The following is a 21,777-nucleotide window of genomic DNA, read 5'->3' on the forward strand; positions in this document are numbered from 1 at the left end:
CCAGCAAGGCTTGTAAGAATCATTGAGGGGTATTTTTCAAAACATGCATGGCCCTCCTGTACTTATTCCCATGTCCTGCAGGTAAGACACCCCTCCAGAGGGACTATTCCCGATTTCGAGAGCATTGCTAGCAAGAGAGTGTTGCACACCAAGAAGGTGTGGATCAGAAACAGGACGGCAAGTGAGGTTGAAATCATTGATATTTAGGAAATGTTTGAAAGATGGTGTGAGGCTTGCAACTCCTTGGTAGAGCCTTTGGCACAGACACACTTCAAGAACTGTGTTTCATCTCTCAGGCATCATGACTACCTTCTTGGTCTCAGAAGATTTTGTAACCACAAGGGAACAGGTCATGATTATTTGGATGCCTAGAATCCAAACAATCCTGAACCCTCAAAAGTATTGTTACTGGAGGAACATTTTTCCGTTCATTGACTCTACTTTACTGCAAATACTGCTTTTAATACAGCCAAGCAGAACTATTATATAGTTCTGTGAAGCAAGTAGTCAAAAATACAAATTCAATGACCATTCTCAACAATCTTACATGTTAACAACTTTTGAAGAGTCAATCTGATATTCTACTGAGATTTTAACACAGCACCCTAAATTCTTTTTTCTAGGATTTTCCATCCTTTTCTACAGTAGGTTACAACTCATAAAGATGTAGGTTTGGGGAGCATTTTCTTTTGCTGAGAGCCACTAGCTGTCCGGTTGCAACTTATCAGAGAAAATATGTCTCTCTCAAGTGAGTAAGCATAGCATTGTACGGTACACAAATGTCAGTTCTCATGACCCCAGTGGAGTTCCAGGTCTCTTGCTCTGAGCCTCACTTCTCTGAACCTCCAGGGAGAACAGGGGGAGGAAAATTTGCATGCATATTGCTAGCTTACCATAGCAGTGGGACAAATTGTAATGATATCACTGTATTTTTCCCTATGAAAAAAAGAGCAGTTCTTGACCTTTTTACATGAGGCTTCTGTTTAATAGCAAGCACCTCTCCATGGCAGGGAAACCAGACCTCCTCTGACAAGGCTCAGTTCTTTCCCCAAGACTTGATTACTTTGTACTCTAAATAAAATCTATCCTAAATAAACCACAATGAGGGTTTCAGATAGAAAATTTCCACAAATGGTTGGATAATCAGAACATGAATGGTTTGGTGAGATACAAAGGAAAGAAAGAAATTGAGAGAAAGGAGAGTTACCAGGCTGCCCCAAACACATTCATGGACTTTTTCAGGAGGCAGCAACATGTTCTCTGGAGAAATTATTCAAATTATTTAAGCTCAGTGGAAGATTAAAAACACTCCAAAATGATACAATCCACAAAGCAAGGGCAAACAGTATGTTTACTTCTCTGTTTCAGAAAAGGAAGTAAAATAAATGAGCTGTAAGCCATAGAAAGACATGGAGGAAACTTAAGCATGTATTTCTAAGGGGAAAAAAAAGAGCCACTCTGAAAAGGCTGGCATAGTATAGTTTATGTGACATTCTGGAAAAAGCAAAAATATGGAGGCTGGGAAGGATCGGTGCCTGCAGGGTGTGGGGAGGAGGGATATAGCCAGAGCACAAGGGGTGTTTAGTAGTTTCACTACTCTGTGTGACACTGTCACAAGAGTGTGGTACAAGAGTTCTAGCTATGTTTTCCCAAATTCTGCATCCAGTTAACATCCAAAAATCACAGAGCCTGCAAGTCACCTTACCTAGAGCTCCTGTTTCTTGGGTAGAAGAGCCAATCCAAGGCTGCATCCCCAGTTGCCTTCATATCTGACTCACACTCACCAAGCCAATGTGTCTCCTGTCCCAAATCATGCCAGGGTCAGCTACCAGGAAGCTAGAGATCATCCCTACATCTTATTCAAAATAGCCAATCCTGAAGTGTTCATTCTACCCTGCCCTAACTTTCCCAGGAAACTCCAAAAACACCCTCTGGCCTACCCATTATACCCTCCTGCTTCTGTCTGACCAAACCTAGTTTTTTCCCTGTGACCCTACACGACATACATATCCCCTTCTCTCAAGAAATGTGAGGAACAGACCCTTCTTCCAATACCATTGACCTCTCCATGTTGACATTCAGTCATACTGCCATAAATTACTTATGGGTACAATTTTAAAACAGCATTTTATCATACATCTATCAAAACCCACAGACTGTCCAGCATCAAGACTGAATCCTAATGTGAACTAGGAACTTTGGATGATAAATGCCAGGTGGTGGAGGTTCATCGATCGTAATAGGTGCACCACTCTGGTGGGGGATGTTGATAAGGGGAGACGGAGAGGAGAGGTGTGCCTGGGGACAGGCAGGAGGCATCTGGGAATGCTCCATACTTTCCACTTGATTTTTCTGTGAACCTAAACCCACTCTAAAAAGTGATAGTCTATTAAAAGGAGGGTATGACGGCACATGTATGGGTCAAGTTCTATAATTCCAGCACTTGAGAGGCAAGGGGACTATGAATTTAAAGCCAGTCTGGGCTTAATAGTGAGACCCTATCTCAAAAAAATTTTTAATCAATCAATTAAATTTTTAAAAATAGAGCTTTTGACTTTGGATTGGAGGGATAAAAACTTGACAGGCATTTATTAGCTACCCACTACTAATCTCCCTACTATATAGCAGCCTTCGAGATGGACCCTCAGGATCCATGCCCCCTGGGCAGTCCCCTTCCACGTTGTTCCAGGGTTGGTGTGTGTGCCCAATAGAATACAATATGGCAGGGGTGACAATGTGTCACTTCTGAAATGAGACAAAAGACACTACAGCTTTCTTCTTGCTCACTTCTTCTTCTCAGGACACTCATTTCAGAGAAAGCCAGATACTATGTCATGAATACCCAATGGGGGAAACTGAGGCCTTTCGCCAACAGCCACATGCATGAACCCAGGAGCAGATCCTCCGGCCCAGGCAAGCCTTCGTGTGACAGTATCCCAGCTGGTGACTTGACTCCACCTTTTGACAGGTCTTGAGCCAGAACTGCCCAGCTGAAGGCTCCAGGATTCCTTCCTTTGAGCAAAATGTTACCTGAAAAAAATCCACAGACTTCCAGCTTTCCTTGCTTAACTCATAACTCCCTCAAAAAATGTGTGAAGAGTGAATTTCTGTTTGCTTTATGCTGTTAAGTTTTGGGGTAATTTGTTTGTGTGGCAGAAAATAACTAATGCACTTATGATAGACAGTCGGAAATACCAAGGCAATAAGATGTACAGGCTGGGAGATGGGAGGGGGTCATGTCAACATCCGTCCTTCCACCTTCCCAGTTTCTGGGCCAAAGCCTGGCACAGGCAGGCACCCAGCAGGTGTTTGTGGAATGAGAGATTAAGACGTGACCACTGCCCTCCAGCGGCTCTCCTGGGAGGGGAAGAAGGCCTGGGAACAGGAAGAATGAGGTAGAGATAGCATAGCAAAAGTGGTGATTTGGTCTCTGTGGGGAGGGCTGGAGTCTGCATGGAGGAAGCTACAGCCTGGCAGGCTTGAAAGACAGGCCCGTCTATAGGGGTCTGAAGTCCATCCTCTCTGTCTTCGACCTTATTGTTCCATGTGGTTTTAAGAAGAAAACGTTCTTCCTCCGTGTGACAACAGTCCTGAAAGAAGTCCCTGACAAAGCTGGTAGTTATTAAATGCTGTTGTTGTTTGCAGACGTGGGTACACTGGAGACCAGCTTGCTGGTGAAAATGGTGAACAACAAGAAGACAACAAGGAAAACTCTTCCAAACTCTAGGAGGATCACGGGAAAGGTTTTTCCATCCTGCTGTGGCCTCCAGAAGTGAGGATGGCATCTGAGATCAGGAAGTCAAGGGAAGGGGGCACAAGAGGCCGGAGAGGGCAAGGGCAGTGACCCTGAGCAAGCAAATAAACTAAAACCTTATTGCAAAGTGACTTGAGGACACAACACAGAATGCAGACTGGGAGAGTTGTTTATTTCAGCATGGAGCGTGTGGCTCCCTGCTGACTGCTGGGGCAGACAGAGATGACTTCCCCACCTTCGTTCATCGTCACCCTCACATAGCTATACAACCCGCCCATGGCTGGGTATTCCTGGTCTATTTTCTTGACATCACCCCGTGGCTTCTTTGAGTTAAATTTATATAAGAAGTATTTTACAATGAAATCTCCTTGCACTATTAATGTATTCTAATAAAGTAAGAAAAAAATCCAAAAAAAATTATTTAAGAAGGAAACTGTATCATCACAAGTGGAAAGTTAGTATCTTCCTATTATGTGTTAAAATAAATACCTATTAAAATAACAAATTCACACTAGTGTATGACTCAAAGTCATCTTGGGCATAACTGTTGCATATATTGACATTCTGGAAAGACTGACTCTAGTAAAAGTAATTAATTCACAGTTCAATGACACGTTTCAAGAATAAAGTTGGGTATGCCAAGATTTCATTTATAAAGAAGCAAAGTCAAACTTTTTAGGTGCTCAGGATTAAGAACGCTCTAGGATCGAGTGCCTAAAGGATTATTAAGTATCACCCAAAGAACCATGCTAAAACTTCCCACACATCTCTAGCAACGGTCCCATTATGTTTAATTACCTATTTGCATATCAATCTGCCCCACTGATTTTCAAGGTCTTCTGAGGCAGGGTGTGTCTCCCTACACCCAACACAGTGCCAGCAAATGGCAGGACCTAATAAGATTCTTTGCAAGAACAAACACGTGTATACATTCATTTTTGCTGCAAAAATCACCTCTTACATTTGCCTCATACAAATAATTGCCAAACTCTAGTAAAAACACAATTTGAAGCAAAATTTTTTTCTAAAAAGATAAGCAAAAGCTTGCCTTTCCTTGAATAATCAGGACTTCTGACTGGAACTTAGTGGCACGTAGGTGAAATGTGTGAACAGGTCCTTGGAGTTGAATTGACATCTTACTTCTGGTTGAGTATCAAACGCATACGTGGATCTTCCGAGACATTCTGAGACCTCAGCCCCACCCTGAACATTCTCATGCTGATTCAGTGGTGAAACCACAGATCTAGGGCACAGAGATCCACAGTTCTGCTGTGAGGCATTGGTCATCTCAAAAAAGAACGTGAAGACACATTCTTGGAAGGAAAATGAAAAGTCTATTATAAGAGTTTAATTTATTGGAAAAAGAACTTTGATTTCTTTTTAATAGGCTGCATTCAAAATGAGCTTCTCCCAAACTATTTCATTATTCCCAGAGGTCAGAATTGTGAAGGGTTCTTATGATGGGAACAAGAATAATCCCTGAGAGCTTTTGCTAAGGTACCGTATGCTGAGGTGGAGAGGTGGCTGATAGCAGGGAGTAAAGAAAGTGAAAGGAAAATTGACATGAAAGCCACTCATCTTCGGAGAGTTGAGGTGAAGCTGGGTAGGGAGAGATGCCTCAGTGTCAGTGCCACACTGTGGAGGAAGCCTTAGAACCTGGTGATCCTTGTCTTTCTGAATTGGGCAAGTCAGCCTCCTAACACTCCCATGAAGTGGACATGGGCTCGAGACTCTGAATTCAAAGCCTGTTCCTGTTACATATAGACTAAGGCCATCAGAAAGCACTCTGAACTATCCCATCATCAACCCAAACTGACTTAAGAACATAACTTTCAATGTCTTAAAAAATAATATTTCAACTTCTTCATTATAATCTTAGAGCATTTGGGGACATTATCTGTTTGAATTTATTTTCCTCCCATTTGTAAGAATATTCACCAATTGGATTGATAAAAGTGGGTATTTCCGAAGAAACTGGGTCTAAACAACATGAAACACAGACCACAATGGTTCAGTGATTACCTACTTGAATTTTAACAACCACAACACTCAGTCATTTTCTTTTTGTTCTCTGGTTCCACAGCTCATAAATAACAGGTGGAGACAGGGTTTTATTGCTGGGAGGGAACCCAAAGCTCAACTCATCCAAGGATCACCATTAAACCGGCCCAAGTCTGATTTCATTAGGACTATACTTACCATTCCCACACTGGTTACTCATCACGCACACTGTTTTCATTGTACAATCTACACTGGAAAAGGCAGCCCCAAATAACCTCTGTCTTTGAAACTACCACCAGTTTCTGGCTTTAATGGGGACCTCCACTGGCCTTTCCTCAGAAAAGGAAAGAAGAAAGGTATGAGGCAGGGACACTGCCTGGAGGGACAATGAACCCATGGATCAAGTCTTGCCTGAAGCTGAGAGGGTCCTGAATAAGTAATGTGACTTGTACATTTGACCTTCATGCTGTATCCTGGCAGAAAAGCTCCCCAAACCCTGAGAACCTCAGGAATGATAACAGTGTCTTCTGTATGCTAATGAGATGGCTGGGAGTGCCTAGGAAACTCCAAGATAGGGCTGGTCACCAAAAGGACCAAGACTAATTAGAGAGTTAGAACTTTCAGTCCACCCCTCAACCTCTAGGGAGGAGCGAGAGACCAAGGGTTGAGTTGATCACCAATGACCAATAAGCAGGAGCGAGAGACCAAGGGTTGAGTTGATCACCAATGACCAATAAGGAGGAGCGAGAGACCAAGGGTTGAGTTGATCACCAATGACCAACAAGGAGGCCCTGCCCCTCCTCCTTCCCATACGGCACCCTGTGCATCTCTTCCATCCAGTGATTTATCACTATCTTTTGTAAGATCCTTTATAACATATGGGTAAATGTAAGTAAAGCGTTTCCCTGAACTCGTAAGCTTCTGCAACAGATTAATTGAATTCAAGGAGGGGTTCATGGGAACTCTAATTTAAAGCCAGTTGGTAAGAAACACAGGTCACAACTCTGTGACTGGCATCTGAAGTACAGGACTAAGCAACCCTCCTTTTGGGATGGCCACCATCTGAAGGTAGATAGTGTCAGCATTGAAGTGAATTAGAAGAGCCCAGCTGGTGTCAACCGAAGACTCAGCTGTATAGCTGGTTACTGGTGGAAAGAAATCCCCACACACTTTGGTGAGCTGTGGTGACATATCCTGTGTTGATTGTTGAGTGGGAGGATAGAAAAAAAATCATTTGGTTTGATGTTTGATGTTTGATGTTTTTTCCTATCTCCAGAGCAACTGGGATATCGTGGCAAGCACTAATCACCTCAGTCCCACCCACTGGCAGACCCTCTCACGAATGCCTTTACATCCTCCAGAGCTTCAGCTGAATTATGCACAAGGACATGGGGTTCCAGATCCAAAGGCCTGGGAGGTGAGGGGAGGGGAGGGAGGGGAGGGAGGGCAGGAAAGGGCTCATATTCTCTGGCCTGAGTGAGTGAGTGTCCCCGGCTCTCTGAACAAGCCATTTAGAACTGTCACTATGCTCATGGTCAAAACCACTTCAGTTTCTATCTCCTTCCTGCTGGTGGCACATCTCGGGGCAATTCATTCAGCCTGTCCCCTGCATTTAGCCATGTGTGCCCACAGCCCCACCCCAGCATGGCTAGGGGACTCCATTCTGAAATCTGGAACCCAGACTTCGGCTGACTGGTACCTTCCCAGCTCCCAGGGCCTTTCACCAAGTCCCACTGGCTCTAGGAGCTACCAAGCACCAAAAGAGGAGACAGAGTGGGCTGGGTTTGAATCCAGGGTCTACTTCTGATTAACTGAGTGAGCCTTAGGCAATTTTCTTCACCTCTCCATCTCTAGGCAATGAACAGAGTAATGATACACGATGAGGTTTAGTGAAAACGATGTATGGAAGCCCTAAACACGGCTCCTGCCTATGCTGTACTCATTCAAGGGAACCATGAACTATCATCATTTCTAATGGACCCTGGCCACTCTCCCCTCAGTCTTCCCCACCCACACACCAGCCTCCTCTAGTGGCCTCCTCACCTTCACAAGAGCCAAAATGAGCTCCAGTCTCCTGATGCTTCAAGACAGGGTCATCATGCCCAGACCCACATACCACTGTGGCAGCATGGCGGTGAGTGCTCTGACTTTAGGGGCTGCTGGGGAGACCCCTCCCTGTAGACTGCCAGCCTTGCCATCAGTTTCTGGCTGGAGACTGGCCAGCAGGATCATCCCCCTCATCAAGTGCTCAGTTGTAGTTAAGTCTGCTATAACAACAGCCCACAGACAACAGAAATTGATTGCTCACGGTTCTGGAGGCTGGAAGTTGAAGGTCATGGTAACATGGCCAGGTTCTGGTGAGGGCCTCTTCTAGACTGTAGACTGCTGCCTTCTCACTGTGTCCTCACATGGTAGAAAGAGAGTAAGAGGGCTCTCTGGGGTCCCTTTTAATGAGGGGACTAATTTTCCTTATTAAGATTCTGCCCTTGTAACTGAATCACTTCCCAGAGGCACTGCTTCCCAAGACCATCACTTGAGGGTTAAGATTTCACCACAGGAATTTTGAGGGGACACAAACATTCAATTCAAGGCACCCACAGAAACTCCAGGGTTCCCAGCAACACCACTCCCCATTGCCTACTGTCATCCCCAAGCAGCTTTGTTTCTCCTCCATTGACCCCGTCTCCCACCTCCTTGACTTCTGAAACCTTCCCCTGAAGTCACTGGACTTCCCAGCCAGTCATCCACAAAATCCCTCTTTCCTCAACCTCTGCCCCAAACATTTCTTCTACTTTCTTCTTCTAAACAAAACCTGACTGTCCTTACTCTCCCCTTGCCCTGCCAGCTGAGGACTTTTCTTTGCTAATCTCCTCACACAACCAGCCTGAGGGTATGGTAGATCTTTCTCTTTGCTCCACTGCTACTTCCAGAACTTTCTATCTCCCTCCTTCCTAAGAAGCACCCAGCTTGCATTCCCTTGTCACAAGACTGTGTATACCTCCCCTCATACAGGGAGGGTGGGCTGCTCATCCCTCCCTCTCAGGGTCACTGTCACTGTCCTTATTTGCTCCAGTTATTCGCTCTTTCTGCCTCCTCTCCTCTCAATTTCAGCTTCCCCACTGCCTTAGTCATTCACTTTATTTATTTGATGGGACAGGTTTTTTGAACTCGGGACTTCATGCTTGCAAAGCAGATTCTCTCCCACTTGACCTCACCTCCAGTCCATTTTGCTTGGGTTGTTTTAGAGGTGGAGGTCTCACAAACTATTGCCTGGCACTGTGATCCTCCCGACCTCAGTCTCCCAGGTAGCTAGGATTATAGGTGTGAGCCACTGGCACCTGGCCAAATTCACTTTTACCTCTGGAAATGTGGCTGGCCCCATTGGATGTAGGCTCAAAATGTAAAAGATGCACTAGATTTTGAAAACTCAGCCCACAAGGAAAAAAATTAAAATATCTCAATTTTTACAATGATGCAATGTCAAAATGATAACATTTTGGAGATGTTGGGTTGGATAAAATATATTGTTGTATTTAAATTAGTCACATCTGTGTCTTTCCACCTTTCAAGGTGGCTGCCAGAAAATAAAAACTCATTTTTGGGGCTGGAGATGTAGCTCACTGGTAGAGCACTTGCCTAGCATACATAAGGCCCTAGGTGCCATCGCCAGCACCACACACACACACACACAGGGATACCACACAGACACACAGACACACACACACACACACACACACACACACACATGTTGTGCAGGTGGCTCGCAGTATATTTCTGTTGGAGACAGTTGCTGCTCTAGATGGCGTCATACCCATCTTCCTAGCACACAGTAGGACCTCCAAGCCATTGATCCCACCTCCTCACTACCTCCTGTCCATCAAGATTTTTCTTCTGTCCAACCTGTGTTCCATGATTCATGTTCTAACTCTCCACATCCCCCCTGAGCTGCTTGGCTCTTCTCTTTCTTCCTATACTCCCTGGACAAAACTCCAGCCTTGGTAAGTCTAACGCTCTGCCACGCTGCTCTTCCATCCACAGAGCTGAGCACCAAGGCTGGACTGTGCTTTGTCTGCTCTGAATCTCATGTTGAAATGTGACTGAGGATGTAACAGCACTGAGACGTGGTGGGACCTTAAGAGGACCCTAGGTCCTATGGAGGGATTAAGACCTTTCTCATGCATGCAAGCCCACCTCTCCTGCCTTGGGGACTCCAGCACAGGCCCACTTCCCTTTCATTTTCCCCCATGTTATGAGGCTCTTGCCTGCCAGATGCCGCCACATCTGGTCTGTGCTGCCCTTCGACTTCCCAACCTCCAGAGCCAGGAGCTAAAAAAACTGCTTTCTGAATAACCCAGTTTCAAGTATTACAGCTGCAGAAAATGAGCTAAGACACTGAGCATGGCTATGAAAAGGAAGCCACACCTCCACGCAACTGGCCACTTAACCTCAGGATGCATGCTTGCGGTTTTGGTGGCTGCGGCCTCCCTTTGTCCCTTCACACTGTCCCTCTCCTAGACCCTGCTTCACACCTGCACCTCCCCCTTCACCCCTAGATTCCTATTTGACTGAAAAACAGAAGCAGTGAGGAGGGAGGCTCCTGCTCAGCCCTTCCTCTGCCTGAGCTCTGCGCGGCTTTCCTGGGAAGCTTGGAAAGCCTTTCCTGCTCTTTCTCATAGCACACTCCTGCTCATCCTTCCATCCTTCTGTCCTTCCGTACTGCCCTCCCCCATTATTCATCACTACAGGAGGCCTTCCCTCCTCCCCAAGGCAGGCACAGGGCTTCATGTTCCCCTCTAATTATACTCTGCATATACAGCACTTCCTTTAGACAATTTATCAAATTATAGTGCAGGGTTCGTTCATTTGTCTGTATCACCGGAGGACTTTAAGCCCCCAAATGCAGAAAGCATGTCCTTTTATTTCTGCATGTCGAGCAACACGTAAGAACCTATGGTCTGTTGGATGAATTAAGCTACAATTTCTTTTATTTGTCTTAAACTCATCTCCTTCAGCCTTCCTTCATCCTGGTGGATTTGGTGAATGTATTTATTCAGTCAACAAGCAAACAAGGTATCTGCCATGTGCAAGACACAGCCATCCTAACAGGAACATTAGGGTGACTTCAAAGCACACAGTCAGTGTTTGTCCTCAGGAGCTTTTTCTCAGAGAGGGACTCAGACATACACAGCTGCAGCAAGCTGAAGCCCCCACTGCAAATATGGGGGCTGGGGAGGCCAAGATCTAGGAAAGAGGCAGTGAGAAGCCAGGGTTTTTCTCCCAGAGGGCAATAGTCATGTTCCTCATTATCTCAAACCTGGAATCAACGTGGGATACGCCTGGTAATGAGGCGGGAATAAAGCTGCTGCTTTGAGCACCAGAAAGAGAAACTGAGAAATTAGAGCTCTGTGGTCAAACCCTAGAACCACAGGAGCTAGGCTGATGGAGAAACCTACCATAGTTACGTGCTCCATAGACACTGATTTACTGTGGAACTCGTGTCACCTTGCAAGAAGCTGGAGCATCAATATCCCACTTGATGGAGAAGCGGACGCTAATGGTCAAGGCTACACAGCTAGCAAGAGAGCAGAGCTGGAGCCTGAGCCCAGCTTGGGTGGCTCCAAAGCCTGTGCTTTTGTCACCATGCAGCGTCAGTGCTGAATTCCTTCCCACTTGATTATCTGCAGGTCACTTTGTAGTTGAGCCAACCTCGTGCACATCTGCAGTGTGGACAGGGGGAGGAGAACAGATCAACTAGAGTGATGCCAGGGGCTCATCTCAAGCCTCTTTGCGCCCCTAGATACACTCAGCCAGTGGATGGTACCAGCAGGGACCCTGGAAACGTTTTGTTGAAAGTGAAGATGAAGAAATGAATGAACGAATGAGTGAATTAACAAGAGCATAGAGGATAGGAACCACAGAGCAAGGGCTTCGGGTCGAGAGAAATGGACGACCTGACAAGGAATAACCATGCCCTACCGATCAGCATCTCCTGAAGCCTACCTAATGCCCAACTGATGTTCATGTCACGCCAACGCCAAATCTGCCCACTCCAGAGTGTGCCAAGCTGGTGGAACAGCCCCAGACCAGCCAAGCTGCCCCTGTTCCCTGGGGAATGCTGCATAGGAGATGGCATAGTTCAGAGGCTGGGGGTTTGGGCAATGGCAAGAATGGAGGCTCCTATCTGTACCCATTTGTAATCTTTGGTCCTGTCCTCTTCCTTGACAACTCTGGGAGTTTCCAGCTTCCATGAGATCCCAGTCTATGCACGGGAATGATGGAGCACATCACTTGAAGGCCCCTGGAAGCAAAGAGCATCCAATCAGAGTGGGAGAAGGGACACAGTATGTCCCCACAGCACAGAACCAGGGGCTGACGAGACCTAGGGTACGTCCCACCAATTCTTATGTTTGGGAAACGTGACAAAAAAGCACTCGTTCAATTTCCTTGAGCATCTAAGCCTCTAAGGAAGCCCACCGGTCAAAACAGCTCTCTTTAGCGCCTTAAAACACCCCCAGACAGGTTCCCCATCGAGAGGGGAGCAAGTCCCCAGGACACTCGGATGGCAGCAGCTCTCCTCTTTTCTCCCTCTCCTTCTTCCCCACTTCTCAAGGCTTTCAGGGACTTTCAAATGGGCAGGGAGGGAAGTAAATGCCTACTGAGGGTCTGCGATGTGACAGGTGCTTTACATGGTTCTGTCGGTTCTGTCTGTTGCTGCACCCTTCCCCAGTCCTGGGAGGAAAATGACATTGCTCTCATTTAGGGATTTGAGGACACAACCTTAGAGGGCGAGGGCCTGCAGGAAGCTGGCAGAAGGCCAGCTCTGACACACAGACTTCACAAGGTTTATAACAGAGGCCATCTTTAGGAAGGCGTGACCAGGGGGTAAGATGCCCACTAGGGACAGAGCAGTTCCTTCAGCTATAACCACCCTTAGGCCCAAAGATTCAGGATGAGGAGCAGAAACTGGAAGAAGAATCCCCATGTGGAGAGGACCCTCAGCCCAAGGTGTCACCTGGGGGGCAGGAGTTGGGGACTAAGTAAGTATGAACTGAAGTACTGAAGTCCACCTATCTTCCCTCTGCCTATCTCCTGCCAGGGCTCCCCAGGGCCCAAACCCAATGAGTCAGGCCCCCACCCTGAGCCCAAGGTCACACAGTTAGAGTGTGGCCTACAGGTTAAGCCCAGGCCTGCAATGTCTGGGCTTTTCTTCCTTCCCCAAGCATCCCCCATCTTGGAAGGATGGTCCATGGGCAAGAGAGGCCCAGAGGCTGCCTAGCCACCTGCCACCCCAGTGCCAACAGCTGTATCTGTCCGCACTTGGCTGTCTGTTCTTGTTTAGTAGGACGCGTCCCTGTGTGTGCTGCAGCACCGAATGAGTTAATATCCCTGTCCTCCAACCTATAGAGGGCTGTGAACTCTCACAAGGCCCCAGCCAGACCCTCCCAGGAAATCCACTCCCACCCTTGGCGACAGCCCAGCAGCCCTCAGCTATGCCAAATGAAGCTCAGAGATGTGATGGATGGGAAGGCAGACCCAGGCTTGCCTGGGAAGAGAATTAAATTTTAAGGGAAGGAACACAGGAACAGGGAGCCCGTGGGTCCAGCAGGCAGCGGGCTGCACACATCCAGCTGCCACCAGGAGCATGTGCAAGTCATTACCCGGGGAGCTTCCCATGCACGGCCACAGATGACGCCATGAGTGTGGTGGGGGTGCTGAGGCCACAGGCGAGTGGACAGAAATGTTTTTCTGACACAAACACCTCTCCCTAGCCTCAGCAAATGCCATGGAGGAGCCAGGCCCAGCCAGGAGTCAGTCACCCATTTTTAGGCCTCCTCCACTAGACTGGAGAGGTACCCAGCTGTAAGGAGGGAAACAAAGTCTGGAAGGGGGAAGTAGGGAGCGTGGGAGAGGAAGGAGCAGGAAAAGAAGCAGCCTGGCTGGCCCCAGTTGGATTTCTGTTTGGAGGGAGGCATGAGTAAGCCTGGGGCCAGAGACCACATGGCTGAAAAGTCTTTGAGGTCCCCTCTGGAATTGGCCCTTCCAGGCAGTTATAGATGCTTCTGCTGTTTTCTGGGAGGTAAGGAGATAGTCCCTGTCCCTAAGTTCCAAGGAGGATGCTGAGTGCCAAGACACAGAAAGGAAATGGGGTCTCCAGAGGTGGCCCTGCCAAGGGTGCAGAGGAGGGGCTTCCAAAGGCACCATGGAACAGGAAAGATGGAAAGGGGGCGGGCTTGAAGGATATGGGGATGAGACATGCCATAATCGTGGTGAAGGGGACCCATGACATGTCACAGCCCCTCCCCTCCCCTTCTCATCTGACAAGTGAAAAATGGGAAAGAATGAAGGCAGGGAGTGAGAAGAGAGAAGAGGCTGGGAGGAGCAGAGGGAAGGAAAGAAGGTGGGAGAGGGAAGAGAAGGAGAGGGGAGGGAGGGAAGAAGAAAGGAGAAGGAAAAACAAATGCACAGTGAGGTGAAGAAGTTGAGTGGCGATAGCATGCGCCTCCTGCTGGGGGAGCTCATTTCTTTTGTGCCAAAGACGCTCCCCAGCAGGGAGTCCCCACCCCAGGCAGCAGCAAAAGCCTATGCCTCTTGCACTTCCCGCCCCACCCCCAGCTCCTTCGGGGAACTTCTTTCCTTCTCTGGTTTTCTGCCTGAGCCTGCAAAATAGCACCCTCAGCCCTTCAGCCCTCAAGGAAGGGCTGCCTTGTCAAATGGGTGAGGGCTGTAGCCCCAAGTCCCTGTCCCTGATCCTCTTGTGGGGACCAGGGTGACTAGGCAAGGGTCAGTCCAGGGACAGGCGCTCATGCTTGCTGGCTGGATGTCATCTCCCCATGAACTCCTGCCTGGGACTAGCAACTGAGCCAGTCCAGCTGCTAGCCAGCTGCAGGTCCGAGCCACATTCCTGAATTTAGCCTTCCCATCTATAAGGCAAAATTTGTATTTTAATTCCCATGTGACTCTTAATCTATTCTTCCATTGGTTCTGAATCCAACCCTTTGAATTCCTTTCCTAGAAAGGGACTCTGAATTGCAGGTAAGGAGACCCTGGAGTCAGGTTCCAGCCCTGCCACTAACTACTTGAATGGCCTTGAATGAGTCATGTACTAACAGTCACAAAAATTTCCCATGATCCCACATGAAGGAGCCAAGAGAATCCAAAAAAGAGTCAATCACTTGCCCTGGCTTCAAGGATCTCAAAGTCCATTAAGAACAAATAACTGTTCCACACAGTAGAGCAGAACACCCAGCCCAGTAGGAACACAGGCGTGTCCCCCAAAAGAGCTCATGTGTTGAAGACTTGGGCCTCAGCTGGTGGACCCAATCATTAAGAGGTATTAGATCATGAGGGCTCTGATCTAATCAATGGATTGATCCACTGATGGATTCATAATTTGATGGCATTTTGGGGAGGTGATGCAAACTTCAGAGGTGGGGCCTAGTTGGAGGAAGTAGGTCATGGGGGCACGACCTTAGGGGCTATCTTGTCCTGGACCTCTCTCCATCTCACTTCCCAACCACCATGAGGTAAGCAGCCTCTTCCACCCCATGTTCCCACCACCATGATGCTCTGCCTCACCACAGGCCCAAAGCAATGGAGCCAGACGACCTTGGCCTGAAACCTCTGAAACCATGAGCCAAAATAAATCTTTCCTCCTTTAAGTTGTTCTTGTCATGATTTGAAACTGACAAACACAGACTCTGAAGCCCACAGCAGGGATGTGCCTAGGGGCAGTGACCCGTGGAGCATGAGGCAAGGGAGTGGGGCTTCCAACAATGAATGGGTACTGCCACGTAGACAATATGGGGCAGGGGGGATGTGACTTCTCCAGGAGAAAGGCACAAAGGCCCAGAGCAAGGAGGTGCAGACAGACTATGGATTCATGTTGGGGGTGACAGGGTAAGGGGACCAAGACAGAGCCTGGAAGCATAGTTGGCCAGACAGAGTGCTGGTGACCATGGCCTCTATCTAACATGGTATGTTTACACCCTGCTGTCTTTAAGGTCCCACCTGCATTAAAGTCCCACCTTTGCTTCCCTATGCCAAAGCCCAGGGCCAGCCTTCCACAAGAGGAAGTACACATCTTCTTCTCTCTCGTTTTGGATTCAAGGAGGCAATCCTAAAAGGACTTGGAGCTCTTTCCAGGCCCAACACGCTGTTAAGCATTGTTCATTTCCTCCTAGAAATGGGGACAGTGCTCCCCTCTCCTGTGTATGCTGTAGTGAGGAATGGAATCATTCATGCAGCAAGCATCTCTGAAGCCCTTACTCAGAGTGGAGCTCCAGGCTGGTGCCCAGGCAACAGATGCTGGGCAATTGCCCTGGCTCCTGTGGAGGAAGCCATACCAAATGAATACCAGAGTTTTAGCAAATGCCTGGCCCCAAACTGCAGTGCCTTCAGGATCCCCTTCCTGTGGCATGACAAGGGCACATTCTCCCCTCACACATGCTTCTGGAAATGAATCAGAGACTCCTTCCTTCTCCTGAGGGGTCTGGGCTGATCGGTTCAGATACCCTTGTCTGACCCTCATCTCACTCACAGAAGTAGAAAGACTGTTTGAGGAGACTCAGTGCTGTAACCTCTCTGCAACCCATAAGCTGCGGGGTCCTTGTGCTGTTGTTGACCTCAACTAGCTCATCTGTAAAATGGGTCCTCATCTTGCTGATTGTACAGGTTTGCTGAGACAAATGAATGAGAAAACACGTGGAAAGCCCTTTCAAGATATGACATTTGGCATACAAAGTATTAGACAGGGAGGACCCCAGCACCCTGGGCTATGTCAAGGTTAAGTGGCAGGGGCAGGGCTCCTTTCCCACCCCAGAGTGGACTTTGCACCCCAGGATGGAACTAGATGCACTCACCATCTTCGCATAGGTTCAGCTTGGACAGGCTCCTGCCATCAAAGGGCTCCTCAAAGATGGAGCCGGTGTCCCGGTCACTCACGGTGTGCAGGTACATGGCTTTGTTCTCCATCACGTCCTTTAGCAGCAGAGATGGTGAGCAGTGCTGGGGCCAGGGAAGACAGAGAGAGTCAGTCACAAGGGGAAACAAGCAAGTGGATACAACCAGGTGCCTGCTCATGGGACCCTGAGCCTAAACACCAGGAACTCTCTGTATGGCAGGTGCATCCTCCAGGTCCTCAGACCCAGTCACGACCCCCTCCATGCTTGGGGTCTGGATCTTTCTAACTATAGGATCTATCCCCTCCTTTCAGCAGTTCTTGGTGGGGCTGGAGCCCTAGCCTAGAGGCACTGTGGCCATGCAGGGTGAGGCCTGAAGGAGGGCCTGCTCCCCCAGGGGTGGCCAGGGAGCAGTCTCTGCCCCTTCAACAGCCCCCCCGCCCTGCACCGCCCCGGAGTATCAGAGACCTGTGCCTGCTTCATGCTGGAAATCAGCTAGACATCCAGGGATGTTAAGGTGGCATGGGCCACCAGCCAACACAGCTGAGCCAGCCAGAACTGCTCCCATAATCCCATGTGGGACCATGGCAGGGATTCATTTCCCAGGGGGCTCGGGGGTGGGGGCGGTCAACCTCAGTAGAGCCCAGAACCCTGAGAGGTTGAGCATCACTAGGCCAGGGAAGAACTCCAATCTGGAGGATGTCCTGAGGCTGGCCTGGAGTGTCCCCAGGATATACCCACTACTTGGGAAATTCTAAGCCACGTGAAGTGAACCAGCCATGTTTACCACACCAGCCCATCCTGTCACATGCACTGTGTAATCAGAAGGCTGAATTCAGCCTGTCTGGTGGCCCCAGTGAGAAAGGCATTACAAGACCCTAGCCGGAAAGGATTGTGGGGATTTTGTACTTGTTTTCACTTGCAGATTTTCTGAGTTTTCTATGACATATTTGCATGGTTTGTGTAATGAGAAAAACCCTTTTTATAAAACTAAATTACTAGGCATAAGTATGGTAGTGCACTTCTGTAATCCCAGCTATTCAGGAGGTAGCCGTAGGACGATCACAGTTCCAGGGTAAAGGCAGAGACCCTAGATGAAACACCAACTAAAGGCAAAAGGACTTGGGTGTGGCTCAAGTAGTAGAGTGCCTGCTTAGCGACATGAAGCCCTGAGTTCTGCCAAAAAAAAATTAACAAAATCAAATTACAAAGGACTCATTTACATGAAATACTTCATGTTCTTTTTCTCACACATACGCTCAGTGATTTTACAATTTGCTCTCTACTTTCATCGCAGTTCTAGCAGGCCATAGTTTATGTCAACCTTTGTTTCTGATGTTCTTTAACTGTCCGGATATTTAATCACAAAAAAAAGATCCAAGTTTTAAAACTAAATCCTTTGGAAAATGAAAGCCCTAAGAGGAAGAGTCCCTGGCCCAGTACAGGGCAAACCCAACCCTGAGGCCCTGAGAAGCAAGCAGGGCTCCATGGCCTGGGTGAGTTACATGGTGACCCCAGGCTTTGGTAGAGAAGCCCTTGGGTGGCAAGAGCCAGCAACTCCTCAGGGCAGGTTAGGGAAGGAAATCATCGGCACTGTTCGTCACCAGACGCAGTAGAGGGGAAAACAAGATGTGAAAGCCTTGTTTTCTTTCGTGACTTGAACTTGGCTTCCGCAGACCTCTGACTTTGGGACTGAGAAGAGTCCAGAACTGATCAGTGGCTTTTCAACTGTCCTGCTGATGACCCAGGGGAGCTGGGGGCGTCTGCTCTTTTCTGTCTAAGTACCGAGACCGCCATTGCTCACGTGTGTCTCATTCAGACACGCACAATTGTGAGGCACCCGGTCTTGGCCTTTCTTCCAGCCAGCAGGAGGGACAGAAGAGGCTGGGTGGTCCACAGCTCCACCAGGATCTCTCCTTCTGCTCAGACTCTCTGTGCCTCCCTCCCCACCCCCAGCCCCTTGGCGTCCAGTTTGTTAAACTCCCAATACTAGCCTCGGTCCAAGGCCTCCGCCCAGTGAGGGCCTCTAGGTGGGGCACCAGACTGCTCTGTCACTGCTCAGCCACAAGTGACCCTCCCTCGTTTCACGAGCTCTGTGTGCAGCACCCCTCCCTCTGGCCTCACTCCTGGGGAGCTGCAAAGCAGGAGGCCACTGTCTCCTCTGCCTGATAACCCTCACTGTGCCAAAGTCAACAGCCTCTGTGGCCAGAGGTCACCAGAGTGGAGAAGGCACTGTCCCTGTGGAGTGAGAGTACAAAGGCCCATCTTCATAACACCTTCCTCCTGTCCTGGTCAACTCTGGGCCACTACAGGCCTGTTATCTGGAATGTGTCCTCAAGGCGACCCCTCCTCTCCACCCCTCAGCTGGTCAGAGCAGGAGCCCAGGGGAGCTGGGGAGAGGGGCTGGGGCCGAGCAGGACCAGATGTAAGTGAGATGAATTTGGAAACGCTCTGCTGTTTGTCACTTGAAAATGAAACCTGAGTGCATTCTGCCTGCCCTGGGTTTGTCTAGAGCTGATTTTCTTTCATGGGAGGTGGATGGCAGGTGTTTCAACCCTCGATCATGGGTCTTTTTCACCTTTGGACCAGGTGTGTGCTCTCAGGCAAGGTACAGCTGTCAAGTGTGGTGATAATGGTCCACTGCTGGCATGCACACACCCCATGAGGCACAGACAACCGGTTTGCCCTTGAAGATGTCTCTGTGAGCACCCCCTCAGGCACTGTGAGCTGTGCAGGCAGATGTACTGTCATTCTATCATTCCCATTTTAAAGATAAGCCAACCAAGACCAAAGAGGCTTAAGAGATCTTCCTACACAGGACACTGGCACAGCCACAAGGCCTCTTGGTCCAGGACATACATGTCAGCCCCTTTCAATTGCTGTGTTCAGGGTCCCAGACCAAACAACGAAGAAGGTCACACCTTAGGGGTCAGTCAACATACTGAAGCAGGTGGGGTCCTGGACTGAGGGGAGGCTCCAAGACCTGCAAGGGGAAAGCCTTGCTGGGCACGGAAGCCACAAGGACCCGTGGATGACACCAAGGAGTCATCTTAAGTCAGAGTGAGGCCACCCTGTAACAGGGAGAAGATGCTCTACTGACCTCTGGGGTGTTATGATTCACTGTCCAGCCAAGGGCAGGGTTGAGGCCAATGTTCTACTTCTGATTCTGCATCTGACAGCTGAAAAAGCCCTCAGCCAACTTCACGCCATCAGTGCAGGCATGCGGAGATGGTCCCTCTTCTTATCTGTGGTTGGGGAGGGCAGCCCAATCCATCGACCTCACCCAGACTCAGTGCATCACCCTGTAACAGGTGGTCCATCCCGCCGCCTCGCAGGTGACCTGTGAGCATCCCGTGAGCTGATGCACGTGGAGGAACTTTACAGACAAGGTCACATGGGGCAGCTGGTAGCAGAGCCAGATGAGAACCAACACTCTCCAGATCAATCAGTCCCAGAAATTCCCTTGTTGTGGGGTCCCTTTTGCAAAAAGCAATCGTAAGCATAGCACAGGGCTGAGACGTGACCCTGGCTCTTGAAGTCCCTCTCTGGGCATCAGAAGCATTGAATGAACTTTTCCTTCTAAGGGGGGGGGGCAGCAGCCTGCTTGCAACTCTAAAGAATACTTCTGTGGGTTTCCACCTCCTAGCTCTACTGGACTTGTAGCTTTTCTTTAAATTACCTAGTTTTAAACTCATCAAAACCTAGTAAAATCACCATGAATGTGGCTCCATATCAGGAATTGCTAAGTAGGTTTTAAACCCTTTGCTCTTCTAATGGAGTTGACTGAGCTAACTCAGATAGATCATAACCCACAGCTGGAGAGATGCAGATGTGTTTTTTTTTTAAACCTCTTACATCATCACTGTACACACACACACACACACACACACACACAAACACACACACACACTCTCCCCTGACACCTCTCCTCCCTGAATAGGTCCTGGAGCTGTGACATAGCCAGGCAGAGTTGCCACCAAAACAATAGCATCCCTCTGGCACCCCAATGTGAGCTCACACTCTCCAGCCCAGGTAGCTGGACCAAGAGCCAGTGAAAGTCCATAGGCTTGGATGGCTGGGACCTTCCCACCTAGACCAAGCCCCTAGAGGGCTCTGAACCCTCAAGATTTCCAAACGCAGAGCTCTGCTCCATGGGGCAAAACCTGGTCTCCCCCAGCTGCCTTTGGGACACCAAGCTCTGATAGGTACTAGGTCAAAGTTAGTGTCAAAACTCACCTGAGTGCTCCTACTGATGCCGCAGAGCCTGTTCCCTCAGTTTCCAGCATTCATCATGATAGTCAGAGAGCTGGCTGCTGTCCTACTGAAACCCAGGTACCCCCTCAGAGCTTGTCCCCACAGCCAGCCAAATCCAGACAGAGTCATAGAAAAAGGTAGCAGGAGGGATCAGGGTCTTGTTCCAGGGAGGGTCACAGGGTCACTTCTGCAGGAGGACCAGGTCAGGAGGCAAGACGTAAACTGGTGACTGAGTGGGAGTCTGCACCTGGGGCTTCTTGTCTTGGTGCCTCGCCTCTGTCAGCCTTGGGCAGCCATCCGGAGATGTTTTCTGGAGGCACCGGCAGCTCTGCTAGGTGCTGACTGAGTGGGAGCTGCAACTGCTCCAGCTGCCCTTCTTATAAAAAGTTTTTGATTGGAGTAACTCCTGATGGGATCTGGAACACGGCCCCCCTCTTGTGACCACTGTCAGCATTACAGCCCGGCAGAGAACGTGCCCTAATCTGAGCAGCAAAATCAACCTTGGACTTGGGACTCCAGGGCCTATTCTGAGACACTGCTCAAAATACTTTTTTGGACGGGTTCTGGGGGAATGACAGCGAGGCCTTCTTACAAGTCACTCGCAGAGACCAGTCTGTGAATTTATTTATAGGACAGAGCTGGCATTGTTCAATTCATTCATCAAACCTGGTAAAGAACTGTTTTATGCATTTTCCTGAAAGAAGTCATGTCCACTCCCAAAGGACTCGGATGGCTCATACTCGGTATAGATATTTGGAATGCTTCAGGGGCTCTGAAGGAATTTCCCAAAGCCAAACTCAATTCAGTAACAAAGCCAATGTCTAGGGAACATTAGCACTGCCCAAGGGCCAGAGAACACAGGACCAAGTG

The 21,777-nt window shown here is 48.8% G+C and overlaps 1 protein-coding gene across 2 annotated transcripts in view; it reads right to left on the reverse strand.

Annotated features, from left to right (window-relative positions):
- Positions 1 to 21,290, reverse strand: part of Scara5 (scavenger receptor class A member 5) — a 103,266-nt gene extending 81,976 nt beyond the window's left edge. For both annotated transcript variants that reach the window (XR_012441574.1, XM_020173202.2), the window contains exons 1-2: positions 20,890 to 21,290; positions 16,615 to 16,759 (exon numbers count right to left, since the gene is read on the reverse strand). Coding sequence is in view for 1 of the 2 variants with exons in the window: in XM_020173202.2 (XP_020028791.1) it covers positions 16,615 to 16,726 (112 nt within the window). In the remaining variant the exon portion in view is untranslated. The remainder of the gene's footprint in view (positions 1 to 16,614; positions 16,760 to 20,889) is intronic.
- Positions 21,291 to 21,777: the final 487 nt, after the last annotated feature.

The sequence above is a fragment of the Castor canadensis genome, chromosome 14 (assembly GCF_047511655.1).
Source record: "Castor canadensis chromosome 14, mCasCan1.hap1v2, whole genome shotgun sequence".
Classification (NCBI taxonomy): domain Eukaryota; kingdom Metazoa; phylum Chordata; class Mammalia; order Rodentia; family Castoridae; genus Castor; species Castor canadensis.